Source organism: Gracilinanus agilis, chromosome 2, assembly GCF_016433145.1.
Source record: "Gracilinanus agilis isolate LMUSP501 chromosome 2, AgileGrace, whole genome shotgun sequence".
Taxonomy (NCBI): domain Eukaryota; kingdom Metazoa; phylum Chordata; class Mammalia; order Didelphimorphia; family Didelphidae; genus Gracilinanus; species Gracilinanus agilis.
In genome coordinates, this window is record NC_058131.1 from 576,488,967 (window position 1) to 576,512,889 (window position 23,923).

Sequence of the window (23,923 nt, forward strand, 5' to 3'; positions counted from 1 at the left end):
ATTATTGTAATAACCTAGTCAAGAGGTGATGAAAGCCTGAGGCTTTGTCTGTGTGAAAGGAGAGAAGGAGTTGGATGTAAGAGATGCTATGAAGGTAAAAACGGCAAGATTTGGCAGTTAATTGGTTATGTGTGGTACAGGGAAGAGTCCAGGATGATATCAAGATTATAAATCTGAGACATTGTAAGAAAATGGCTCCGTTGTCAGAAATAGGGAAATAGGGAAGAGGGAAGGGTTTAGAGAGAAAGACAATGAATTTCCTTTTAGACATGCTGAGTTTAAGATGTCTCCAAGATTTCAAGACTGAAATGTCTCTAATGGACAATTAAAGATGTGGGTCTGACGATCACCTCCAAGGAGACAATGTGGCTAGGTATTCAGCATGGGAGGTCATCTACTGACAGAATGGTTAAACCTACAGGAGCTGATGAGGTTACTAAGAGAGAAAGCAGAAAGGTAAAAAAGAAGATAGCCCAGGACAAAATCTTGGTCACCATTCACCGTTAGGGAGCACAACCAAGATGATGAGCTAAAAAGGGGAATGAGGAGAATGTGGAGGATGAAGAGTGAGAGCAATTTTTCAAGCACTTGGTAATATCGTTCAAATTAAATCAATATATAGAATACTCAGTGACCTCAATGCAAATGGAGAAACAGGAAAGAAGGATGAAGATCACATGTCAGAAAACACAGTTCAAGAGTAAGGAACCCCAAAGACTTGTACACTACACAGAAGACTTGAACATCACTAATACTTTGAAGAAAATAATCAGAAAGCACTGGCATGACAAACACTGAAAAGCAAGCATCATTAATTATTTTAAATAATTAAATTAATATTAAAAATAATTAAATGATCACTAATTAATTTAATTTTAATGCAGTGATTTATTGATGTAGAAATCTTTCCTGAATCAGCCAGACCACTGACTTGTTTGATTAAAGATCAAAATTAATACTAAACTGAAAGAATAAAAATGAGAAAAAAGATTGCATGTGATTAAAAGAAATCCAACCTGACCTACATAATAAAGGAAATGAGGTTGAAAAGGGAGAAATGTATGGAGAAGGCAATGCCAATGTAACAATTCTATACAGAAGTTTAAGCTGCATTGTTGGAAGGATTATCTGCACTAACAAGAGTGTAGAACCATTTAAGTAGAGTATATGGTTTCACATTTTGGTAGTATTCTTATTTATAATTCAAACTCTTAGTCATGCTAGTTTCTTCTTGTTACCACAGTTATAAGAATTATTTGGAATAGTAAAGTCTCTTGAATTTTCTTTTTCTTTAGGCCATCACAATTCTTTTATTCTACTTTGTTTTAAGTCTGTTTTAGGAAGTTAACATTTCTAAAATTTAAACTAATCCAACATTTTAGTTTAATTAAAATTAATATATCTTAAAAAAAAAAGAAATAGATTCTGATAAGTTACAAGCTCTCTGAATGCATAGGTGACCAGGAAAACATATGGGAAAGTTCTAGGATTGACAAATAGTCTCATATTATTAATAACATTTACATTTTAAATTTGTCTCTAGTAAGTCACTAGAATCCATCATTTTTAAAGAGCCTATCCAGCAACTTTAATGTTTTAACTTCATAGGCCTTTTGGCAATTTGGTGGACCCCTTTTCAGAGTAATCCTATTAAGTGCATAAAATAAAATATATAGGATTTCAGTGGAAGCTGAACTACTTGAACTACAGTTATCAAAATATTTTTAAAAATGATGAGGTCCCAATCTAAACTGATAAGCAGAAAAAAATGAAAATATTCCTTTACAAAATTATCTTGAAAATCAATAATATTGGAATGAGTCACTATTATCTCCAAGAATATTATTGTTACACAGGTTTAGGGAATCTTGCATATACTTTTTTAAAGACTCATTTCAACTTCCTTTCCTTTTTCTTCCTTTTGACACCTTTCTTTTTAGCACTGGGTACACCTCCATACAAACTACAAACTGCCAAGCAAAAATGAAGTACATTTCCTCTGTAATTACATGTTACAATGGCAATAATTGTGTTGAAAGATGAAAAAGAAACCCAGGTGGTAGTCTTTAAACAGACACATAAAATGGTTCAATTTTGCAGTTTAGGGTTTGAAAGACCTGTTTCCACAGTAAATAAAAGGAAAAATGAATCTGTAATAGACAACAAATTAATGGAAATGTTAGCAACTACCTAAATAAAAATTCAGGGTAGCAGGGTAACACTGAAAGGTAAATGCCTTTTTAATAGAAGTCTCTAGGTCATAAGAATCCATAGATATTCTTTCTGATTACTTGGCTGGCTGACCCACTATTAAACCATCTAAGACACTGATGGGCAAACTACCCCCTGCGGGCCAGATGTGGCCCCCTAAATCAGTTCTATCCGACCCCACAGACATTATTCCTAATCTGACGAATACAATGAGTAGGATACAATACAATGAAACTTCCAAAGAGTTGCCTTAGAAACAGACAGACAGATGAATCTTTCCTTTCCTTTGGCCCCTCTTTAAAAAGTTTGCCCATCACTGATCCACCCTACCACCCAGAAAAAGCTTCTGATTAACAAACAGCTACTTCTGGTAATGGCAGCAAAGAGGTAGCAATGAGATAAATGGGTCTCTGAGAGAATGAAGAGGAATCCCTGTAGTTTTAATATGACTTAAAAAAAAAAAACAACCTTTAATTTTCTATCTTAAATTGATACTGAGTATTGGTTCCAAGGCAGAAGAACTAAAGAACAGTGAGGGCTAAGCAACTGGAGTTGTGACTTGCCCAGAGTGAAACAGCTGAGAAGTATTTGAAGCCACATTGGAACCAGGGTCTTCCCAAGGTGTGTTCGTTCTCTCTCTCTCTCTCTCTCATATCATTTTCAAATAGGAGTCTCTGAGGGACGTATCACACCATCCTTAGAGAAATCACTTTTCCAACCTGGATTCTGCACTGGTTCTCTTCCATCACAGTGTTTTACACCTCCAGAGAGCTTGCTTTACTCTTATATGTCTTTCTTATATGTCTTATTTGATGGCTCAGAGTGTCACTGAATAAGATTATTTTTGTTGTTATATCTTTCAAAGTACCTTGAATTATTCTTTTTTTTTTTTTAAACCCTTACCTTCCATCTTGGAGTTAATACTATGTATTGTGGTATTGAAGAATACCACAGTGGTAAGGGTAGACAATGGGGATCAAGTGACTTGCTCAGGGTCACACAGCCGGGAAGTGTCTGAGGCCAGATTTGAACCTAGGACCTTCCATCTCCAGGCCTGGCTCTCAATCCACTGAGATACCCAGCTTTCCCCTTGAATTATTCTGATACATGGGTAGGAGACATTTTGTTGAAGAAGAGCTTGAAGGTGGCATTTTTATTCTACTGTATCAAATGCTTTTTCAGAAACTAAAAACAATAACCAAGATAGGATTTATGTTTTCAATATCTTTTAGTCAAGTGCAAAATGACAAAAAGATATGGTCTGTTCTTGATTATTGAATGCAAAAATATGCTTGTTTCCTACTAAAATCCTCCTCATGGATAGTGATCAGTTTATTTACTTAAAAAACCTTCCATCTTAGAATCAATACTATGCATTAGTTCCAAGGCAGAAGAGTGGTAAGGGCTAGGCAATGGGAGTCTAATGACTTGTCCAGAGCCACAGGATGACCTTGGTTTATATATAGACAAGCTGGATGAAGATTTGTATAAATGGGAAGGTAGAGAAATAGGTCACTAATTACTGTTTTCTCAGTTGCCTCTTTGGGCGGCATATTAATAAAGGCTACGATTTTTTTTCTGTGCCTTTGGTATCTTCCCCACTTTTGGAAATCTTGGATATTAATTTATCATCACCCTCACAATTATGTCTCCCCCAACATGGATTATCCTCTGCATTCATTTGGCCCAAGAAAGCTGTTTTTTCCATCTTTGTTCTCTCTTTATTTGCAATTCTATCTCTTTATAAACACATGGTGGGCTGTAATATTAAGATTCCAGTTGCATTTCCAATGCTTTTCCACACTCTTATTAACCTTTCCCACGCTCATATAAACACTGAGCCAATCAGCACCCAGGATACAGAACTTAGCGCTGTGGATTGCCTTTCATTCCATCAGCCAATAGAGAAACACCCGCTTTGCGCTCAGCCATGTACAGTCTCACCTTGGCAAACTTGGGCAAGTGCTAATGGCGTACTGCATTTCCATTGTGTACAGTACAGTATTTATCCACAAAATCCTGCAATGTAGCCAAAACTCCGCAATACAGAATTAGATTTTTTCAAAACCCCCAATACAATGAAGCCGCAATAATTGAACCACTATAGAGTGAGGGACGACTGTATATAGCTTTCTTTTTAAGTGTTTGCTTGCATATTGTCTCCCCCATTAGACTGTAAGCTCCTTGAGGACAGAGACTTTTGCCTTTTTCTGTACTCTTAGTATTTTAGCACCATGCCTGACATAGAGTAGGCACTTCATAAATGTTTCTCAAAAGAATATTGTCCTTAGAGGAAGTGATTAGCCTCAGGTGATACAGTTTTTTAGTGGCTGAGCCAAGACCAGGACCCACTATCCCAACCCCAATTTCCATCCTACTTTCCACTAATTCCATTCAGTGATCATTTATTCAACATTTGTTATGTACAAGGTGATAGGCTAGGAACGGAGGACACACATGTTAAATGGGATCTATAAAGAAAATATAAAATAATTTTTGGGCAAAAGGAGAGCACTGAACAGAACTCAGATTTCTTCTGACTTGTGGCACCAGTTTTCTCCCTCTATTATTCTATGCTGCCTTCTTTGTCAAGGTTGTTTGAACAATCTTCCTTACTTTCCCTGCCATTTTGTGGAACATGCTTACATTGGTGAGCAAAAGAGAAATTAGGTTCAATATCCCAATAGATTTGAGTCTGGAATTGAGACTTTAAAAATGTCAGGCAATGGAAGAAGGTCGAGAGTGCCAGGATGACTGTAAATCAGATAAATCACTTAGCCTTTCTATTTCTGAGTTTCCTTAACTGAAGAAATGGGAGAAACATCCCTGTATCTTCCACGATAAGAACATAAAAAGAGACAGCAGAGGTAAAAGCACTTTAAAATGGTACGAAAGTGTAAAATACTACTGTCTTTTCACTGTATGAGAAGATGGTTTATAGTCAGTTTCCAGGAGGAAAATCTACAAAGCCATTCATTTTAACGACCAGAGGAGAGAAATTCTGAAAACATTTTACTATAAACTCGTCTGAGAAAGAAAGGAATGAGAAAGGGAGAGGGAAGTGGGGAGGGAGAAGGAGAAAATAGAAAAGAAAGAGAAAGGGAAAGAAATAAGGTGAGAAAAGGGAAGGAAGGAGGGAGAGAACAAGAGAGAGAGAAAGAGGGAGTGAGGGAGGAGAGAGAGGGAGAAAGAGAGGTAGAGAGAGGGAGAGAAGGGGAGAGGGAGGGGGAGGGGAGGGAGGAGGGAGAGGGAAAGAGAGAGAGAGAGAAGGGGAGAGGGAGAGAAGGGGAGAAAGGGAAAGAAGAAGGGCGAGAAAGTGGAAGGAAGGATGGAGAGAGCAAGAGAGAACAAGAGAGAAAGAGGGAGTGAGGGAGAAGAGAGAGGGAGAGAGATAGAGAGATAGAGAGATAGAGATAGATAGATAGATAGAGAGAGAGAGAGAGAGAGAGAGAGAGAGAGAGAGAGAGAGAGAGAGAGAGAGAGAGAGAGATTCAATATATTTCTCTTACCACAAGGACATGTTCCAGGAGGTCCAGGTATCCCAAGGTGCATTCAGTTCCATATCTCAAGGCTCGGGCTCTCACATCTTCACCAACATCAGCATGATATGAAGCTTGCTAAGGAGAAAAAGGATCATAGACCTTAAAATAGGCAGAACTAATCAATATACCAATCAAAGCAGAGAAAGGAAGTTTCCCTCTAAATTCATGGGATCATAGAGATAGAGCTGGCAGGAACAGAGACCTTAAAAACCTTCCAGTTCAATCATCTCATTTTACAGATGAGAAAATAGGTCCAGGGAGAGAGATCTAGATTCCTTGCTCCTAGTTCCACAGGTAATATGTGTCTGAGGCAAGAATTGAACCCAGGCTTCCTGACTTGAGAATCAGTACTTTTTCCTTTGTACCACTTTGAATGTTAAAATCTAATTTCTCAAGATACGGCCATGTAGGCAGGAGGAGATCTACAAGCCTTACTTTGAATTATTAAAGAAACAGTTCTCCAAAGTGAGGAAAATAAAGGGAGACACTGCAATTGCATATATAGTCACTGGATAGCTGATCAGCCTACCCACAGCTTTAAATCCTAAGTCAGAATAATTTAGAGAAACTTAACTGACCTTTATGTTAAGAAGTGGTGGAAAGTCATTTAGCATAAAATTTACTTTTTTATTTGGTTCAGAATGTTAATAAATATAAATGGAAATTTAGCCATTAGTCTGGGTTAGGGAAGGAAAATGACAAATCGTTTCATATTTTTGCCAAGAAAACCCTAAAGGAGGTCATGAAGAGTCAGACTTGACTGAGAAATGACTGCATGAATCTGAGGCAAACTGTAGACTCCTGGGCTGTTCTGAGACCCTTATCTGAAATCTGAGGGCGTCTCATTCCCTTATTTAGTTTCTACTATAGAGAAAAATAAAATATCAGAGCTTTCTAGAGGGAAACAATGATGTGAATAAAACAGATACTTTCTCCCAGAGTTATAACAGTGGGAACAGGGTTCATTCTACTAGAACATGATTTATTTCTCACTTTCTTTTCAAACTGAGATGAAAAGGTTACTGATGCCTTCAGTCACTTGTTGCTCTGCCAGTCACCTTATTACTGCCAACAGCTTGCTCCCTCTCCCATATTTCCCATATTGTGAAATCTCTTGTCTCTCTCCATACCTTAAACTTTAAGTGGTGGTGGGGTCGATTTCTATATTCCCTCAGTGGGAAAAAAAAAAAAGCCAGGTAGGAGAGGCTTTGGTGGGCAAAGGGATTGGGATTAAGTGACTTGCCCAGGGTCACACAGCTAGGAAGTATCTGAGGTCCAATTTGAATCCAGGATCTCCCATCTCCAGGCCTGGCTCTCAATCCACTGAGTTACTCAACTGCTCCCCTAAAACTATATATCAATGATTCTAGGTTAAGGATTGCTTTAGTAGAGGGAGTTTCTCTAATGGGATTTCTTTATACCTATTAAATCACAGGTTTGGAATAAACAAATACAGCTTTAGAGCTGGAAAGGACCTTAGGCTAACTCATTTATGTGTATTTAATTGCTTAAGAAGTTAGGTCAAACCTTGGATAGAATGTCAGACTTTGGAGTTTGTAAGACCTGAGTTCAAATCATGCTGCAGATACTTAGCCATGTGACTCTAAACAAGTCATTTAACTTTTTCAGCCTTAATTTCCTCATCTGTAAAATGAGGACAATAGTAGCATCAATGTCATAGGATCCTTGGAGGGATCAAATGAGAAAATGTAGAGGGGAGCTAGTGGATAGAGCACCAGGCCTGGAGATGGGAAGTCCTGGGTACAAATCTGACTTTAGACATTTCTAGGCTGAGTGACCCTGGGCAAGTCATTTAACTTCCATTGCTTAGCCCTTGCTGCTCTTCTGGCTTAGAATTGATCTAGGACAGAAGATATTTAATTTAATTTAAATTTAATTGAAAAGTAATTTATTTAACTAAATTAAAATTAATTTAAAAAGAAAGAAAATATAGATAAAATGTTTTGTAAATTTTAAAGAAATAAATGCTTTAATCATTGTTATTCTAAAATAGATCCAAGGTGATTAAGAGACTATCTCAAGTTTACATCAATACTAAGTGGTGGGGTTGAGCTACCCTAAATCCAAGTCTAGTGATTTTTTTTTTTTTTGGAATGTTATGGTACCTTCTCCACATTTTCAAATGGATGAGCTCCACATTTAAAGATTTCTTTGCATTCTGCTCAAAGTCTTTTGTTTTTTTAAAGAGGCTGGTCCCCCAGAGTTTTACCAGATAATTCCAGGATGAACAATCTCTTAAAATATAATACAAAAGGGTCTGCAAGGTAGCTCAGTGGGGGAGAGCCAGGTTTGAAGCCCGGAGAGCCTGGGTTCAGATCTGACCTCAGACACTTCTTAGCTGTGTGACTCTGGGCAAGTCACCAAATCCCCATTGCTTAGCCCTTCTGGCTCTACTGCCTTAGAACCAAAACACAGTATTGACTCTTTGACAGAAGGTAAGGGTTTAAAAAAAAAGTAATACAAAATATAATCACAGGAAAGCAAGCAATATGTAACAAAGTCCTAGCCTATTCAAGAACAGATGGTTCTTTTTTGCAGTAGATGTGCTTCTGAGTTGTATGTAAAATGAATTTTTGTAAATTGAATCACATTTGAAATGCACTGGAGAAATTTGCTGTTCAAAAAAAGAAGCCTGTGAAACAGACTTGTCACAAAGTAGATATCTCTTTGCAATACAAATCAGTGTCCCTTAATTTATCCATTTTCTAAATTCAGCTTTATGTATAATAGGTTTGATTAAAGCAGGATGTGCCTATAAAAACATGGCTATCCTGTCAAAATTCTGTTATTTGTACAGGTAGTTTTATTCTTTAAATTTGGTTTTATTTTTTAATTTTTTTGTTTTGGAGAACATTGAGTGATTTTCTAGGCAATAGATTTACCTGCCTCATGCATTTCCTTAGCTTAATATACACATTAGTTTGGTTAATGGAAAGACTAGGAGAATTAGACTGATAATTTGCCACAGTTGCCAGATAGGTGGCATAATGGAAAAGGTGTTTGGTCTGGAGCCAGCAAGACTTGGGTTTGAATTATGCTTCAGGTACTAGCTGTGTGACTTCAGCAAGTTCCTCCACCTGTCTGCCTCAGTTTGCCTAACTGTAAAATTGGGATAAGAATAGCCTATAACTCCCAAGGTGGTTGTGAGGATGAAATGAGACAATATTAGTTAGTAAAGCACTTGGAGAACTGAGTAACTATTTGCTTTCCTCCTTTCTTCCTTGGGCATGTTATTTAACTTTTCAGTCCCAGTCCCTTAAATAGAAAATGGGGGAATCTTAATCAGTAGTCTCTAAGGTCCCTGTTCATTTTTAAAATAGTAGGCAATGTAGAATGATACAGTAAACTAATTTGGAATTTGTAAGGGCTAAGACACATTTAATTTATGTGTGTAATTACTGGATAAAGCTGACCATGCTACATTAAATTAAAAGGAAAAAATAAATTAAGAGAAACTCACCTAGACTTTGTGTTAGTAATTTAACTTAGGTGATTAGATTAATCACTTATTAAAAAACTTGTATGTTTTTTTGCTGCTGGGCTCCAATAAATATAAAAGGAGATTAAGCACTTATTCTGAGTGAAGGAATCCTAGACAGATTTATGAGTCAATGAACTTAAGGCTGATAAGTCTGATGGTGTATTCTCTTAATTCTATATTCTAGAGATGAATCACAAAGCAGGGTTCCTCCTCTGTTCTCTACCTCCTCTTACACCCAACACTTTTATTCTGCTCACAGGTAGTAAAGGTGCCCCTTTCCCCCAGAGTGTTCTATCTTGGGATAATTAATTTAATCCATTATCCTTTCTGAGGAACACATTTGCATTTTAACAAGGGCCATCTGGATAAATTACATAAACAAAAATACTCTGCGAGCTCAAGGAGTGGGGGTAAAGAGGGGAGATGGACCTTCCAGGGCTTCTCATATCACACACATGTTGGAGGATACCTACACAGAAGACCATGGACATTGAGACATCTCACAATTCCTGGGTGAATCTTTCCGCAACTCCTCCCCACAAAAAGTTATTCCCTTAAAGGGCAAGTTGATAGGTCAAATTCTGAATGTTCATTTCTAAGTTCAACATATGAAACCAATCCCCAAAACAGGACAAAAAAATTGAGTATGGCTTTGGACATGTAATCTTGGCTGGTGCATAATTCCTATATTGCTCACCCCTCCTCTTCTTCCTCCTTCTCCTCCTCCTCCTCCTGGATCCTACTATCCCCATTTCTCTTGAACCTGAGACCATAAGCCAAGTAGTATTTTGGAAAATTCTGGCTCTGAGGTCAGGAAAGTGGACAGTCAGTCAGGTTAGGTCTTGACTATTCAGCAAGCCACCTGGGAATGCAAGGTTTGCTCTGGGGACAATAGAGAGGTCTGACTTTGTTCCAGATCAGGACATAAACCCCAAAGGTAGAAAAGATTTCAGTACAGCTCAGGGCCTGGATCTGGATGTCTGGAGAGGTGTAAAAGCAGAATATTCTTTTTCTTTAGGCCTGATCATGTCACTTCCCTACAAAATAAACTTTAGTGGTGCCTTAATAACTCAACGGTCAGCTCTAAACTATGTTCTTTGGCATTTAAGGTTCTTTTAGAACTTGGTCCCACCTGGCCTTTCTGGCTTTATTACGTCTTCAGGAACTCTATTAGACTGGCTTCCTTATGTACAATCGTCCATCCCTATCTCTGTACCTTGGTATCTTGTCTTCTATGCCTGGATGGTTCTTCCTCTTCACCTTTAACTTTTTGGAATCCCTGGTTTCCTTCAAGACTTAAATCTAGAGCTGCCTTTTACATGAAGTCTTTTCTAGTTCTCTCAGCTGCTTGTAAGTCAAATCAATGGTCAATAAACATTTATTAAGTATTTATGGTGCCAGGAACTGGCACTGGAGAGACTAAGCAGGCCAAAAAGTCCCTGTTCTCAGGGAGCTCATATTTCTAGTGATGGCGATAAATATGAAAATAATGAGTTTATACAAGACAAGTTTACAGAGTAGATGGAAGGTGGAAGGGCATTAGCTGCTAGTCCCTTCTCCTTGCTCAAGATGAACTTAAATCTATTTTGTACCTGTTTTGTATCTATATATATGTTCATGCTATCTTTCCAGTCAGAATAAAAATTCCTTTAGGGTAGAGACTATTTTTTCCCCTTTGTATCTCCAATACAATACCTGACACATCGTAGATATAAAATAAATGCTTGTTGGTTGATAGATTGCATTTTTTTTTGGCTTGGCTCATTGATATGGATATTATTCCCAACATTGCAGATCTCACAATGCATCCACTTCTGATTATTTTGTGTTATTTTTATCCAGATGCTCTCATATTTGCCACAGGAGGTCTACCAAAAAGTAGTGGACTTTCCTTACACTCTCTTGAGGTTATGTGGCTCCTGGGAGAGCAAACAAGCTCTCCATCAAGTATCTCCATCTCAATTCCCCACTATAGGACCAGCCCATTTATTTTCCCCTACACATTCTTCTGGTGACATCTCTTACATCATATCTCTTGTATTAATTCCTTATTTATTATGCATCATACCCTACTCACGTCCAACCTATACCTCTCCAATGTCTTCCATAAAATCCTGCAGATACCGCATTCTGACACGGAGGTGACTAAGTTCTGGAAGGTTAGGTCTGGGAAGTCTAAGCTCTGACAAGTTCTATGATGCTGGAAGGGTTTTGACAACAGTCTTGGCAACATATATTCTCCTTTCCAACAATTACGTTAGCTAGGTGAGAAGGGAGAAATTCATCACTGAGAAGCTGTTGACTTGGGGATGAATTTTCTGGCCAAAGCAAGCTATAAGACAATAGAATACAGAGAATTAAATGTGGCCTAACTATGATGAAGGCTACCAAATCCTAAAGCTCCCATGGGGGTTTGATAGATAGAAAACTCTATGAGAACAGGTACTGTGTCTTGGTTAATCTATGTATCTACCTGTATAGGCAATCAATGTTCTACATATAGTAGGCACTTACTAAATATTTGTATCCTTAGGGCTTAGCATGGTGCCTGACACAGAGCAGGTCTTTAATAAATGCTGGATGCCTTGATTACTAAATGAAAAGACAGTAGCATCACCCTCACTCTTGAGAACTTTGAGAAGACAATATCAGTTCTTGGGCATCAAGAAAGAGATCCAACTACTACAGTGTAGGTCCCTCCTCACTAACCTTTGTCCTTGTATTCAAGGGCTCTGAAAGCCAGAACTCTTTCAGAATATCTTGGTCTGTGTCAGGACCACCAGGGACCACCTGGTTTTGAAAATCACAAATGATTTTAGAATGTGATCAAAGAAAGCCAGCTAAACAGCTTTCAGACAACTCCCTGTAAAACACTGACTCGGAGAAGTACAGTGATCATTTAGGCTCCAGTTGTCAGGACCACCTGTTTGGGGGTCCTGAAGGATAAGGAATCAGCCCTCCTGAGTCTGTCTACATTTTTACCCCATCAGGACCCACAACCAGGTGGTCCCCGGTGGTCCTGACAGGTCTGTGGCCAGAGGGAGTAGAAAGTTGGAGGAATTTAAAACTAAGAGTTTTAATTTGGACCCAGATCAGTTCAGCTCTGGACTGGCCTAGAGAAAAGAAGTAGATCCAATATTGTCAAGGGTTATGAGGAAATTAGGATTTTAAGGTAAGGTAGCAGCCAGAGCTGTCAGGCAAGACTTGAAGGTTCCAAGTATGGAAACAAGTAAACTCAGCACCTCTGTCTCTGCTATAACCTAAGGTCAGGGGACAACTACAAAGTTCTAACATCCTTCTGACTATGGGTAACACCTGAGAGTCTAGGATGGACTCAACCTAGACATGGAGAAAAGAGGTCAGATGGCAAGTAATTGCTGTCATAGGATCATATCTGCCCCAGTGTTGTATGCAATCAGAAAATCTTGAACCTTTGAACTACATATCCCAGCATCTTTCTGGGAGATGTAGTTCAAAGGTTCAAGATTTTCTAATTACACAGTTGTCTGGTTTCTATGGCCATTTGCTTGAGTTTCTTGAATCCATAGAATTTGCCTTCCTAGATTTAAAGGGACCCTTTGTGCCCTGGCGGATCTGAAGCCCTTTCTACTTTCTCTATATTTTATCTTTAGTCTGCCCAAGAACTGAAGGGTCCTTGACTTGGGCTCTATGAGTTTGCTTTTTAAAAAATTTTGGATAACTATTTCAGTATAATTGGTTTCCTTTGCAATCCTAAAAACTGGATACATTTAACAAGAACAAGTCAGCACTCATATAGTGCTTTAAGGTTTATGAAGCACTTTATACATATTATCTCAATTGAACTTTACAATAGTCCTGTGGGGGGGTTGGTGGTGTTATTATCCTCATTTTACAGTTAATGAAACTGAGGCAGATAGAAATCAAATGACTTATTTGCCTAGGATCAAACAGCTAGAAAGTGTCTAAGGCTGGATTTTAATTTAGGTCATTCTGACTCCAGGTCTGGTAGTCTATCCACTGTGCCACTCCATCCATTGTGCCATTTTAAAATATATTTAAACATATTATTCTTGGAAGAAATCCAGCAGCTTTACCAGACTGGCCTCAGACACTTACTAGATGTATAACCCTGAGCAAGTCACTTTATTTGCCTCAGTTACAAAATGGGGATAATTATAGCATCTACCTCTCAGGATTGTGAGGATCAAGTGAGATAATATTTATAAAGCATTTTATTATATATATATATGCTGTTGTTATTATTTTTAATCTAGGGAAAATATCATTACCATCACTTATGTTGCTTAGTCTCTCATCCATTTAGTCAGACCTGTTTTTAAAGCAGCTAAGTGGTGTAGTTAATAGAACACTAGGCTAGGAAACAGGAAGACTCATTTTCATGAGTTCAAGGAAACTGAGGCAGATTGAAATTAAGTGACTTATTTGCCTAGGATCAAACAGCTAGTAAGTGTCTAAGATACTCACTGGCTCTTTGACCCTGGGCAGCTAGATGGAGATAGCTGAGCCTGGAATCAGGAAGACCTAATTTCAGATCCAGCCTCAGATAATTACTAGCTGTGTGAGCCTCGGCAAGTTGCTTAACCCTGTTTTGCTTCCATTTCATGATCTGCAAAATGAGCTAAAGAAGGAAATGGCAAACCACTCCAGCATCTCTGCCAAGAAAACCCCAAATGGGATCACAAAGACACAACTAGAATTGTTATGACCATGACTTGAGTTCTCTTAGAGGATGCTGGAGTGATTACATTAGATATCAATGAATATTGAAAGAAAAATCTTTTTAAAGACTCACTTTCATGCCATAATACACAAAATAGTTACCATGATGCCAAATTGGCAATAATACAAATCTCTTATCAATACATTATTCTTCTTGTTCTTGAGCATCATGACAAGTGAGATGACAAGCCCCAGGTATAGGAGGGCCTGAGATAGCCCAAGCACAAGTTTGCCAAGGTGAGACTGTACATGGCTGAGCACAAAGCAGGCATTTCTGTTTTGGCTGATGGAATGAAAGGCAACCAATCACAGTGCTAAGTTCTGTATCCTGGGTGCTGATTGGTTCAGTGTTTATATGAGCGTGGGAAAGGTTAATAAGAGTGTGGAAAAGACTTACAGAAGAGTGGGAAAGGCTTCTAAAGCCTTAAAATAGATATAAATAGTAAAATAACTATAAAGCAGCTACTTTGCAGATTTTCACCAATGGTGGGGTGTGTGTGTGTGTGTGTGTGTGTGTGTGTGTGTGTGTGTGTGTGTGTGTCTCTGGAACATAACTCCCATTATAGGTGAAGGATCACTGTCCATACAGGACAAATAGGGAAAAAAATTTAAAAGTGGAAGAGCACTAGAATTAAGAGGGATTAGGGAAAGGGTTTTTAGTTAGGACTTAAAGGAAGTCATGGAGGTCAATAATCAGAATAGAGTAGCAAGAGCTTTCTAGACAAGGGGGATGGCCAGAGACAATGCCCAGAGTCAAGAGATGGAATGTCTTATTTATGGATCAGCCACAGGAAGTCAGTTTCATTGGCTTGAAGAGTATATATTGGGGAATAAGGTGTAAGAAAGACTATAAAATGGGGATAAATACCTTTCCTTCTTATTTCATAGGTAGATCAAATATAAGAGAAATAATCATGATTTGAAATAGTAAAAATGTTATGCAATTGTCAGGTATTATAATGCGTATATTGGTAAAATATGGAAAGGGAGAGAATAAAAATCTGTGTTTGAGTCATGAGAAATACTCTGGATCTTCACTCCTAGGTCACCATAGACACCAATTTCTTTTCCATCCATTCCCCTCCTCCCATCCCATTATACTGTCATTAACACTTTCTTCTGCATCCTGTTAGCTTCTCCACTCCTTCTCTCCAGGGATAATGTACCCACGGCAAAGGCATCAACCCCTATGCAATGTTGTGGGCTTTTTTCATTAAGTCAGTTTTATCACTGAGCAGTACTACAACAAACCCAATTGTCTCTCTGATCTGTGGTTCGTGCTTCCTGTATCATTTCTCTATATGAGGCACTGACCAAGTTTAATAAGGAAGCCCAATAATTTGGATCTAAAGAACCAACTAGAAATGCAACCATCCAATCCAACAAAAGGCTCCGATGTCTGTAGATAAGTCTACGTCTTGCAGGTTTGCCTCTGGAGTGCAGTTTTGCTATCTTAAGATTTGTTTTGTTTTTGACTTGAGAAATGGACAATAGGGAGAAGATAGTCCAGTATAATCTCCAAATGTTCCAACTCTCATGAACACAAATAAAGAGCCATGGGTCAGGGGATTTGGAACATGTTTTGAAGTAAGGTAGAAGTAAGGACATTGGAGAGATATTTCAGTGAGAGAGGCAGCAGGCTGCTTTCTCTGCGCCTGGTTTTTCCCAATTCATAAACCCATGGATGTAGATGGGCAGGAGCTTCTTGGCTCCTCTCACACAAATCCTGCCCAGCCTTACTTTTAAACTAATTGGTGACTAAGGTAGCCAAGAGGCCAGGCAATGATCTGAACTAATCTGGTTCTGTAGGAATCTAACTGAATTTTATCAAAGTATTAAAGATGAACAGCAAACTTTAGGGAAAGTAATGTTTCATAGCTTATATTGAGGACCTAGTTATTTAAAAAATAATAAGGAAAGCTAGCAGGCTCAGTGGATAGAGAGCCAAGTCTGGAAATGAGAGGTCCTGGGTTCAAATTTGGTTTCGGACACTTCCTAGCTGTGTGACCTGGAGCAATTGATACTCAGTATCAATTCTAAGACAGAAGATACAGGCAAAAATAAAAATAATCAATGCCTCTGAATGGCATTTCTCATGTTCATTAACTTTCTCTCTTGGGTATTACAGGGAAAGGAGATTTTGACAATTAAACTATGTAAAGACTATTTTTCAATTAAAACAAATAGCCTTTAAGTTTCTTGTTTCCCCTTTCCTGTTTCACATATTTCAATTCAATTTCCCCCCAAAAAATGGAATTAAAAAAAAGTTTAATACATTTCTTTTTTAAACAAAATGCCTTTTTTCTGTCCTGATGTAAAGTTGTTTCACATTTTATTATTCTAGTGCTATTTACAAATTTTCAAGAATGAATTATGAAACGCCATGAGTTTTTAAGGGTTTGAGCATTTTCTTTTCTATCTTCTCGTGAAGGACCATAAAACTTATTTTGGTAGCCTCTGAGCCGCCAAAGAATCTACTTCCACCTTGAGTCAGCAGCAATTCTGACCAACAGAACAGTGTAGCTTCCAGTCTCCCCTTCTTCCCCCATTTAATTTTCTTTGACACACAAGTTGGAGCAAGGAGCTAATTTTTGCAAACAATATGTTGTGACTAGTAGGTTATCTGGCATAGGATCAACCCTGTGCCACGAATTACTTTTCATTCATCCAAATCACTCCTTCTTAGAGTTATCATGAGATCATTGTTTTAGGAAAGAGCTTTTCTACCAACATGGTAAGGAGAGGTGCCAAATAATTTTTAAGTTTGGAAACCTGGTCCTAAAGGCAGTTAAAGCCCATTTACTACATTTTTCAATGTTTCTTCAGCCTGGCTCTTTTGAAGATGAGTTATTTCCTTTTCAATTAATAAAGAATAGAAAATAAGGAGAGAGGGAGAATTAAGTTGGCAGGACGGCAATATACCCACACTCACGTAAAAAACTATCGCAAAGTAACCAGGAGAATTTCCACATGCGGACAAATAAGCCTTCAGTTCTGGTGTATGCCACTGTATGCCTGAAGTTCAAGGCTTAAGGACCTCTGCAAACCTTCCCCCCATTCACCTCCAACTCCACACTCTGCAGTCTAAACTAAACATTTCAGTCACAAGTGAAAATTGCCTATTTATAAAAATCCCTGGCAAGGCAGAAGCAAGGTGAAGTAGATCTTTACCTTACAAGCTGTTAACATGTCAGACACTGCTTTTCGGCTCAGATTTGCAGTAGCAATCACATCTTCCTGTCTACACGAGTTTCCAGCTGCCACAGCTTTGGCAGTTGCCATAGTGATGCCTTTCGTCATCCTTATCGATTCTTCAGGTGATGATGTCTTTTCTGGTACTTCCTTTAACTGAAATACCTGGAAGGTAAGAGGAGAAGGGGGGGGGGGACAGAACAACCCATAACTTATTTCTCTTTGCCAGGCTGCCGCCCGGTGCTTCAAAACAGATGCAGCAATTGGAAGCAACCTTCAAATGGCAGGAAATTAGAAATTTAATTTGAGTACAGTAATATCATTCTTGCTTGTCAAGACTCTAGCCCTGAGAAGCCTCTAACACCTACACAGGGAACAAGCTGCGGAAAGCATGCATAAAATGTTAACCCATTCGGCTGCAGGAACTGATATCCAATATTTGTAATTTAAACTGTCCTGGGAAGGTAACTGCTTTGATTTTCCATCGTTTTCTTTCATCCATACTGGTGACCCAGCAGTCCAAAAGACTATGCAGTTCTGAGATTTGTTTGTTGATTGAAGGGCAGGACTGACTTGAATGCATCTCAGAGGACTCCTGTATCTCTTTCTAAAGGGGTGTGGGGTTGGGGGAAATGAGGCATTGAGCTCACTCTATTCTTAGCCTCTCTTACAAATATAACTGCATAATTGTGCAGAGGAGCTCATGTCGAGTGAGCTATGGTGACACTGTGAATTATTTAACAACACATACATCTTTAGAGATGCTGAAATAAATTAACCATGGTAAATGTATATCCTACTTTAAAGCTGCATCAATCAATCATATTGGAGTCTATTAGGGTGGTGCTGTTTTTGGTTTCTATTCTCATGTTTTTTTCTTTTTCTAATGTTGATTATTGATGCCATTCTCTCTGTTTTGGACATTAGTTCCCCAAGCAAGGATCAGCAAGTAGGGTAATTAGTTAACTGATCCCAGATTATCGTTTTGTCAGTTAGTTGTATCTGACTTTTGGGATCTCGTTGGGGATTTTCTTGGTAAAGATTCTGGAGTGGTTTGCCATTTCCTTCTCCAGAGGAGGAAACTGAGATAAAAACAGGGTTGGGTGATTTGTCCAGAGTCACACAGCTATTAAATGTCTGAGGCTAGGTTTGAACTCAGGTACTTCTGACTCCGAGTCCAGTATTCTTTCTACTCTTCCATCTAGACACCTTAACCCCAGAGGAGTGCAAATTTATCTCAGAATCTTAAAGAAATACTTTTCTAGAAGGTGCTCTTTAGGTGAGCAGAGGAAGAGACCATCAGTCCCATAGAGGCATGTCTAATTCAAGAAGCATTATTTCTGTGATGAGGGGCAGGAGGAGAGAGGAAAGAAAGGATGGTTTCAGGAAAACAGCATAGGACTGTGGTGGGGATGGAGGTATATTTGGGAGGTAAATTATATACATTGAGAGCCCTCCTATTTCAGACTCTTTGGGAAACTTTGGATAAGCACACAGGCTCCAAAGCCCTGGCATTATTCTAAACTACCTCAGTGACACTGAACAGTAGCTCCTAAGCATATCATCTGGCTAGAGAAAATGCTCTATTTTCATTTTATCTTTTCAAGTACAAACTAAATACTAAATCAACTAAGGCATGAACAATTCATGTAAGATTAAGGCAAGAGGGAGAAAGTTAGAACCTTTCAGACAAATACTAATAGAAATTCTCTTTTCTAACACAAAGTGTGAGTTGATTCTATCATTGGTGAATGATAGAAAGAGGAGGAGAGAGCTACAGTTGAATTGATGTTCAAATTCTTTTTTAAAAAAGGCTCTGATAGATTGTTGGTCCATTTCCAGCCCACTCCTCCTCTGTATAATTAGGATAAGATAATGAATGACAGAGATTGATAAGGAAAGAAAAGAGGAGGCAGAGAAGCAGACACATTTAAAAGATAGTAATGAGCTAACATTGGAGAAGGAAATGGCAAACCACTACAGTATCCTTGACAAGAAAACTCTCCACAGGGTCACAAAGAGTGAGACATGCCTGAATGACTGAAAAACAACAATGAACCAACATCGTCTTTTCTGCAGTGTAAAACAGAGAGAAAACATCTGAGTGTGTTTCATATCTGAAAGGCATGGGAGAGACTGAGTTGGGTACAGGAGCAATTTACGGGTCACAAATAGAAGGAAATGAGTTTTAAGGGTAAGGCTTTAGGGGGGCAATTATTTGGTTCTCTACCGTGAGCTCTTGTTTTATGTACTCAATGGTGGCTTCAAGAGCCCTCGTGCCTCTGGTGGCTTCATCCTCCACAGCTTTCACTGTCTTGAGGAGGGATGTGACATTTGTTACCATCACCTGGAAAGGGAATAAGAAAAGGAGAGAAGAAATAGCAGGTGAGTCAAGGACTTTTCACTAGAGGGGAGACGGTGAATCATAGGTTTGGACAACATAAATATTTGAAATATTTCAGCATTGGTCAAAAGCTTCCACTAAGGTTCTACTTTGATATGTCAATATAATCTTCAGATTGAGACACAATAGCAATCAATCAGTTGACAGGCATTTTTAAAATGTCTACTATGTGCCATGCATTGTCTAGCCACCATATGGTGGTAGCCAGAGTGAGAATGTGACCTACGGTTCCACAGAGAATGTAAATAAACTATCTTGAGTAGATATAAACAGAAAAAACTATCCTGTGGGAAAAACTTGCCCACGACCCTGAGCCATCCTGGCACGATGCCTTCTCTGTTCTGTTTCTATATAATAGCTGGCCTGACCTGGGGTTGGTGGGGGGATCTACCATGTTAAGGCTGCTGAAAGAGATGAGGAGAAACTGAGCCAGGGTGGTGCTTGTGGGGACTGAGACATTTCTCAGCTTAATGGCTATATAGAGGGAGTGAGGAATTGAGGAGGAAGCTGAGTTTCTGAACCTGAGTGAATGGAAGGCTGGTAGCACTCTCAGCTGTGATAGGGAAGTTCGGAAGAGGGGACAATTTGGAGAGAAAAGCTGATGAATTCTGCTTTGGACAGGATGAGTCTGAAATGCCTTTGGAATATCTAGTGTGAACTGTTTCAAAGACAGTGAATGATGCAGGATTGGAGCTCAGGGGAAAAAGCAGGGCTGGATATGTAGACTTAGGAGTCACCTGCATAGAGATAACAACTGAATCCTTGTGGGGTGAGGGGGGTGTGATAAGAACACCAAATAGGCTAGTACTCAGAGAAAAAAGAAAAGGGCCAGAGCCTTGGGTACATTGTAAGCAAAACAAAAACAACAAAAGAAAATACCCCCAACCCACTACTTTTACATTTTTAAAAATGGGCAAACGTATCTCATTTACTCATTCATTCCTTATCTTCTTATCCTACAATCAGAAATATGAATTTTTTCCCTTCTTTTGCCTAACTCAGCCAATCAACAAGCATTTATTACATATTTGTTATCTGTCAAGCACTCACAAGGTGCTGGGGATATAAATATAAGAGGCAGTGGCTACTTTCAAGGATTCTAATAGAGGGATATAACATGTTCAAAGATAAAGAACTAGAGGACATAAATAAAATAAGTACATTGTAAGATGAAGTAAATGGAAGAGTAATAACTGCTGGGTAAATCAGGAAAAGCCTCTTGTAGGAGGTGGTCCTTGACCCGAGCTTTGAAGGGAGCTGTGGGATTCTAAGAATCAAGGGTGAGAAGGGAGAACATTCCAGGGATGGAAGATGAAAAAGTTATGGAAGTCAAAGATGGAATGTCACATTTGGCAATGGCAAGTAGGAGTTGGGTAAAGCCTTACATAATTCTGGCAAATTTCATATTGAGGAGCAAATTTCATACCAAGCAAAAGATGGACAGGATACAAATTGGTGCATCAATTTAGTTTAATAAGGGAATATATTTTTATCCATGCATAAAAGTTAACTAACATGGACTCTTGTGAAGTTATCATGTAAGAAAATGACAAATGTTGGAGGATCTGTGAGAATAGCAACATCATAAAAACAGGTAACTTTTTATCTAGATCAGTTGTCCCCAAACTTTTTTGGCCTACTGCCCCCTTTCCAGAAAAAATATTACTTAGTGCCCCCTGGAAATTATGAAACTATTTATTGAACTCGGAATAGAATGTAATACAAAAAAAGTGTAGCCATCACTACCTCCCTGGATTGCTGCAGCACCCACGAGGGGGCGGTGGCACAAACTGTGGGAATCACTGATCTAGTTAATAGTTCTAAAAAATCTAAAATTTATAAGTTTTCTATATATATAAATTATGCAATATACTTATATAAATAAATTAGATAAAAATTTATCTAAAAATAGACAGATAAATTGACTTAAGAACCCTAATGAGTTCAGTAAAGAGCCATGACTCTAGAGGACCAAACATAAAGAATGCTTCCCCCTTCCTGATGGAGAAGTGATAGATAAGTGGAATGAGACACATATTTTTGAACATGGTCAATATGGGAATTAATTTTGCTTGATTATGCATAAATCTGTTGTAAGAATTTTGTTTTTCTTTTATTTGGGGGGGGTTGGGGAAGAAGTAGAGGAGCTAGGAGGGAGAGAAAAAAAATTCTTGTCATTTGGGAAAAAAAAAAGTTTCCTGCATAAGAAAAACATATGATCGATCACGTGGTTTGATGGGGATGAGATTAGGATTTTGATGCTAAAAAATCACTTTATTGCAAATATGAATAACATGGAAATAGGTTTTGAACAATGATACATGTATAACCCAGTGGAACTGCTTGTCAGCTCCAGAAGAGGGGAGGGAAGATGGGTCGAAAAATCATAAATCACGGAATCATGGAAAAATATTCTAAAAAAAAAAATTAAGAATTAAAAAAAAGTTTCCATGGAACTTCCTGATGAAAATGATTACACTGTTCATTTTCAGTTGGCATCAAAACAAGGATTCTCAGCCTAAAAGTACAAATTCAGTGACTTGACATGCTCACTACTCACCCTGAAGGGCAGGGAAGATGTCAATGAATTTTCTTTCCTGGGCTTCTACCTATACAATAAATGCTAGAAAAGAAAACTGATGCTCATCACAGAACTACTGCTGCATTAAACTTGTTCTAAGTCAGGGGGCTATGTTGACAGAGAACACAGAGTTTTCTCTCTTTTACAGGTTATATTTGTAACTGGAAAGTCCTTGTTGCTAAAAAAAACCTTCAAACTCAAAGAAAACAAAACTGGATGGTTTTTTAACTAGGTAATAACAACATACTACCAATAACCAGGGCATGGAGGGGAAAAAATGACCTCTGATACAAAAAATACCTGGACGAATAGTTATTTGAAAGACGGGTCAGGGGAAAAAAAAAGGAAGCCCTTTCTCTACCTTGGCTGCACCTTTGAGTTGATACATGGATGGATCATCAGCGGGCTTGCTGGCAGCTCCTTTAGTAGCACCAATAAGATCAGAAAGGGCCTTGGCCACATCTTTGATGGCATTGATCAGCACCACCTAAAAGAAAGGAGCCACAGAAGAGAAGGAGGAAATACCTCCATCACAACCACATCGGACTTCACCCATCGTGCCCAACACAATGGATAGACAGATGCCGTGGGGGATATCTTTCTTTAAAATGAAAATGCTTTGTTGGGATCTAAGATTTCAGTGTTTGCTTCAGAAGGGAAACTCATCTCTGATTTCTAGCCTTCAGAGAGTTGCCTGGGGTACTGAGAGGTGATAGTGCCTGGCCCTCCAGGGCATAGGGAGCATGTCTCAAAGGTGCAACTTGAACCCACCTCTTACAAACTCGAAGGCCCAGCCTTCTCTTCACTATTCTTTTCAATAAAAAAAAAAAAAACAGCACAAAGAATGGCTTTGCTGACCTGGCTTCATTTCTTACATTCACATTCTTACAAAAGGATTGAGACACATAAACTCAAAATACCACTCTTGCCTTATATGATCAAATGTTTAATATATATACATATACACTAGTCTGCTCTTTCACCAAATGGATTATCTACATTTGCCTTAGTTTGACACGACTGGAACAATGGGTCAAGTTTTTTGGTATTTCTCCCCTCCCCTCACCCAGTCTTCCACTTTCCTTCCATAAAAGGAGAGCCAAGTTTCTGGAAGTGAAAAAAGGGTGGTGGTAGGAGATGTTTTTGTTTGTCCTTTCTGTGTGCTAGTTCCTTATTAAGGGGTGCCATTACTGTGTGGTGGCAGATATAAGAAGTGGACAAAAGGGAATCAGCCATTTCCTGCTTTTCCTTTACTCCTGAGTACTTCCCAACCAACTGTTGATTAGTGACATTAGAAAATTCTACACTAGCCATTTTCCACAAGAAATCAGGTCAATACCTCCTGGGTCATTTCTTTTTTTAAAAATCCTTATAAAAATCCTTACCCTCTGTCTTGGAATCATTTTTAAGACAGAAGAGCAGTAAGGGCTGGGTAACTGGGGTTACCTTGCTCAATGATCCATAGCTAGAGAATATCTGAATCCAGATTTGAACCTCTGCTACTCACCTCATACACTATACTACCTAACTACTCCCTGAGTGTTTTCAAAAGCTAGAAAGTCCACAGCAAGGCAATCGAGTACTCTAAGTAACACTTAGAAACTCTGTCATCATCTAGGTTAAACCGAACCCCCACATTTCACTGTTGAAGGGCTAGCTTTACTTTTTCCAGAATTGAAAGACACCAAAAAGAACTGTTGCCAATGAGTGGCTCCAATTTTAGTTATCAAGTTATAGTCTTTCAATCCTCCATGGGGTAAAAGCAATAC

The 23,923-nt window shown here is 38.6% G+C and overlaps 1 protein-coding gene across 1 annotated transcript in view; it reads right to left on the minus strand.

The window, feature by feature from the left end:
• TLN2 (talin 2) overlaps nt 1-23,923 on the minus strand; it is a 252,871-nt gene that overhangs the window by 34,044 nt on the left and 194,904 nt on the right. The window contains exons 46-49 of the mRNA XM_044660127.1: nt 22,516-22,641; nt 19,400-19,516; nt 17,149-17,334; nt 5,721-5,828 (exon numbers count right to left, since the gene is read on the minus strand). Of these exons, the coding sequence (XP_044516062.1) occupies nt 5,721-5,828; nt 17,149-17,334; nt 19,400-19,516; nt 22,516-22,641 (537 nt within the window). The remainder of the gene's footprint in view (nt 1-5,720; nt 5,829-17,148; nt 17,335-19,399; nt 19,517-22,515; nt 22,642-23,923) is intronic.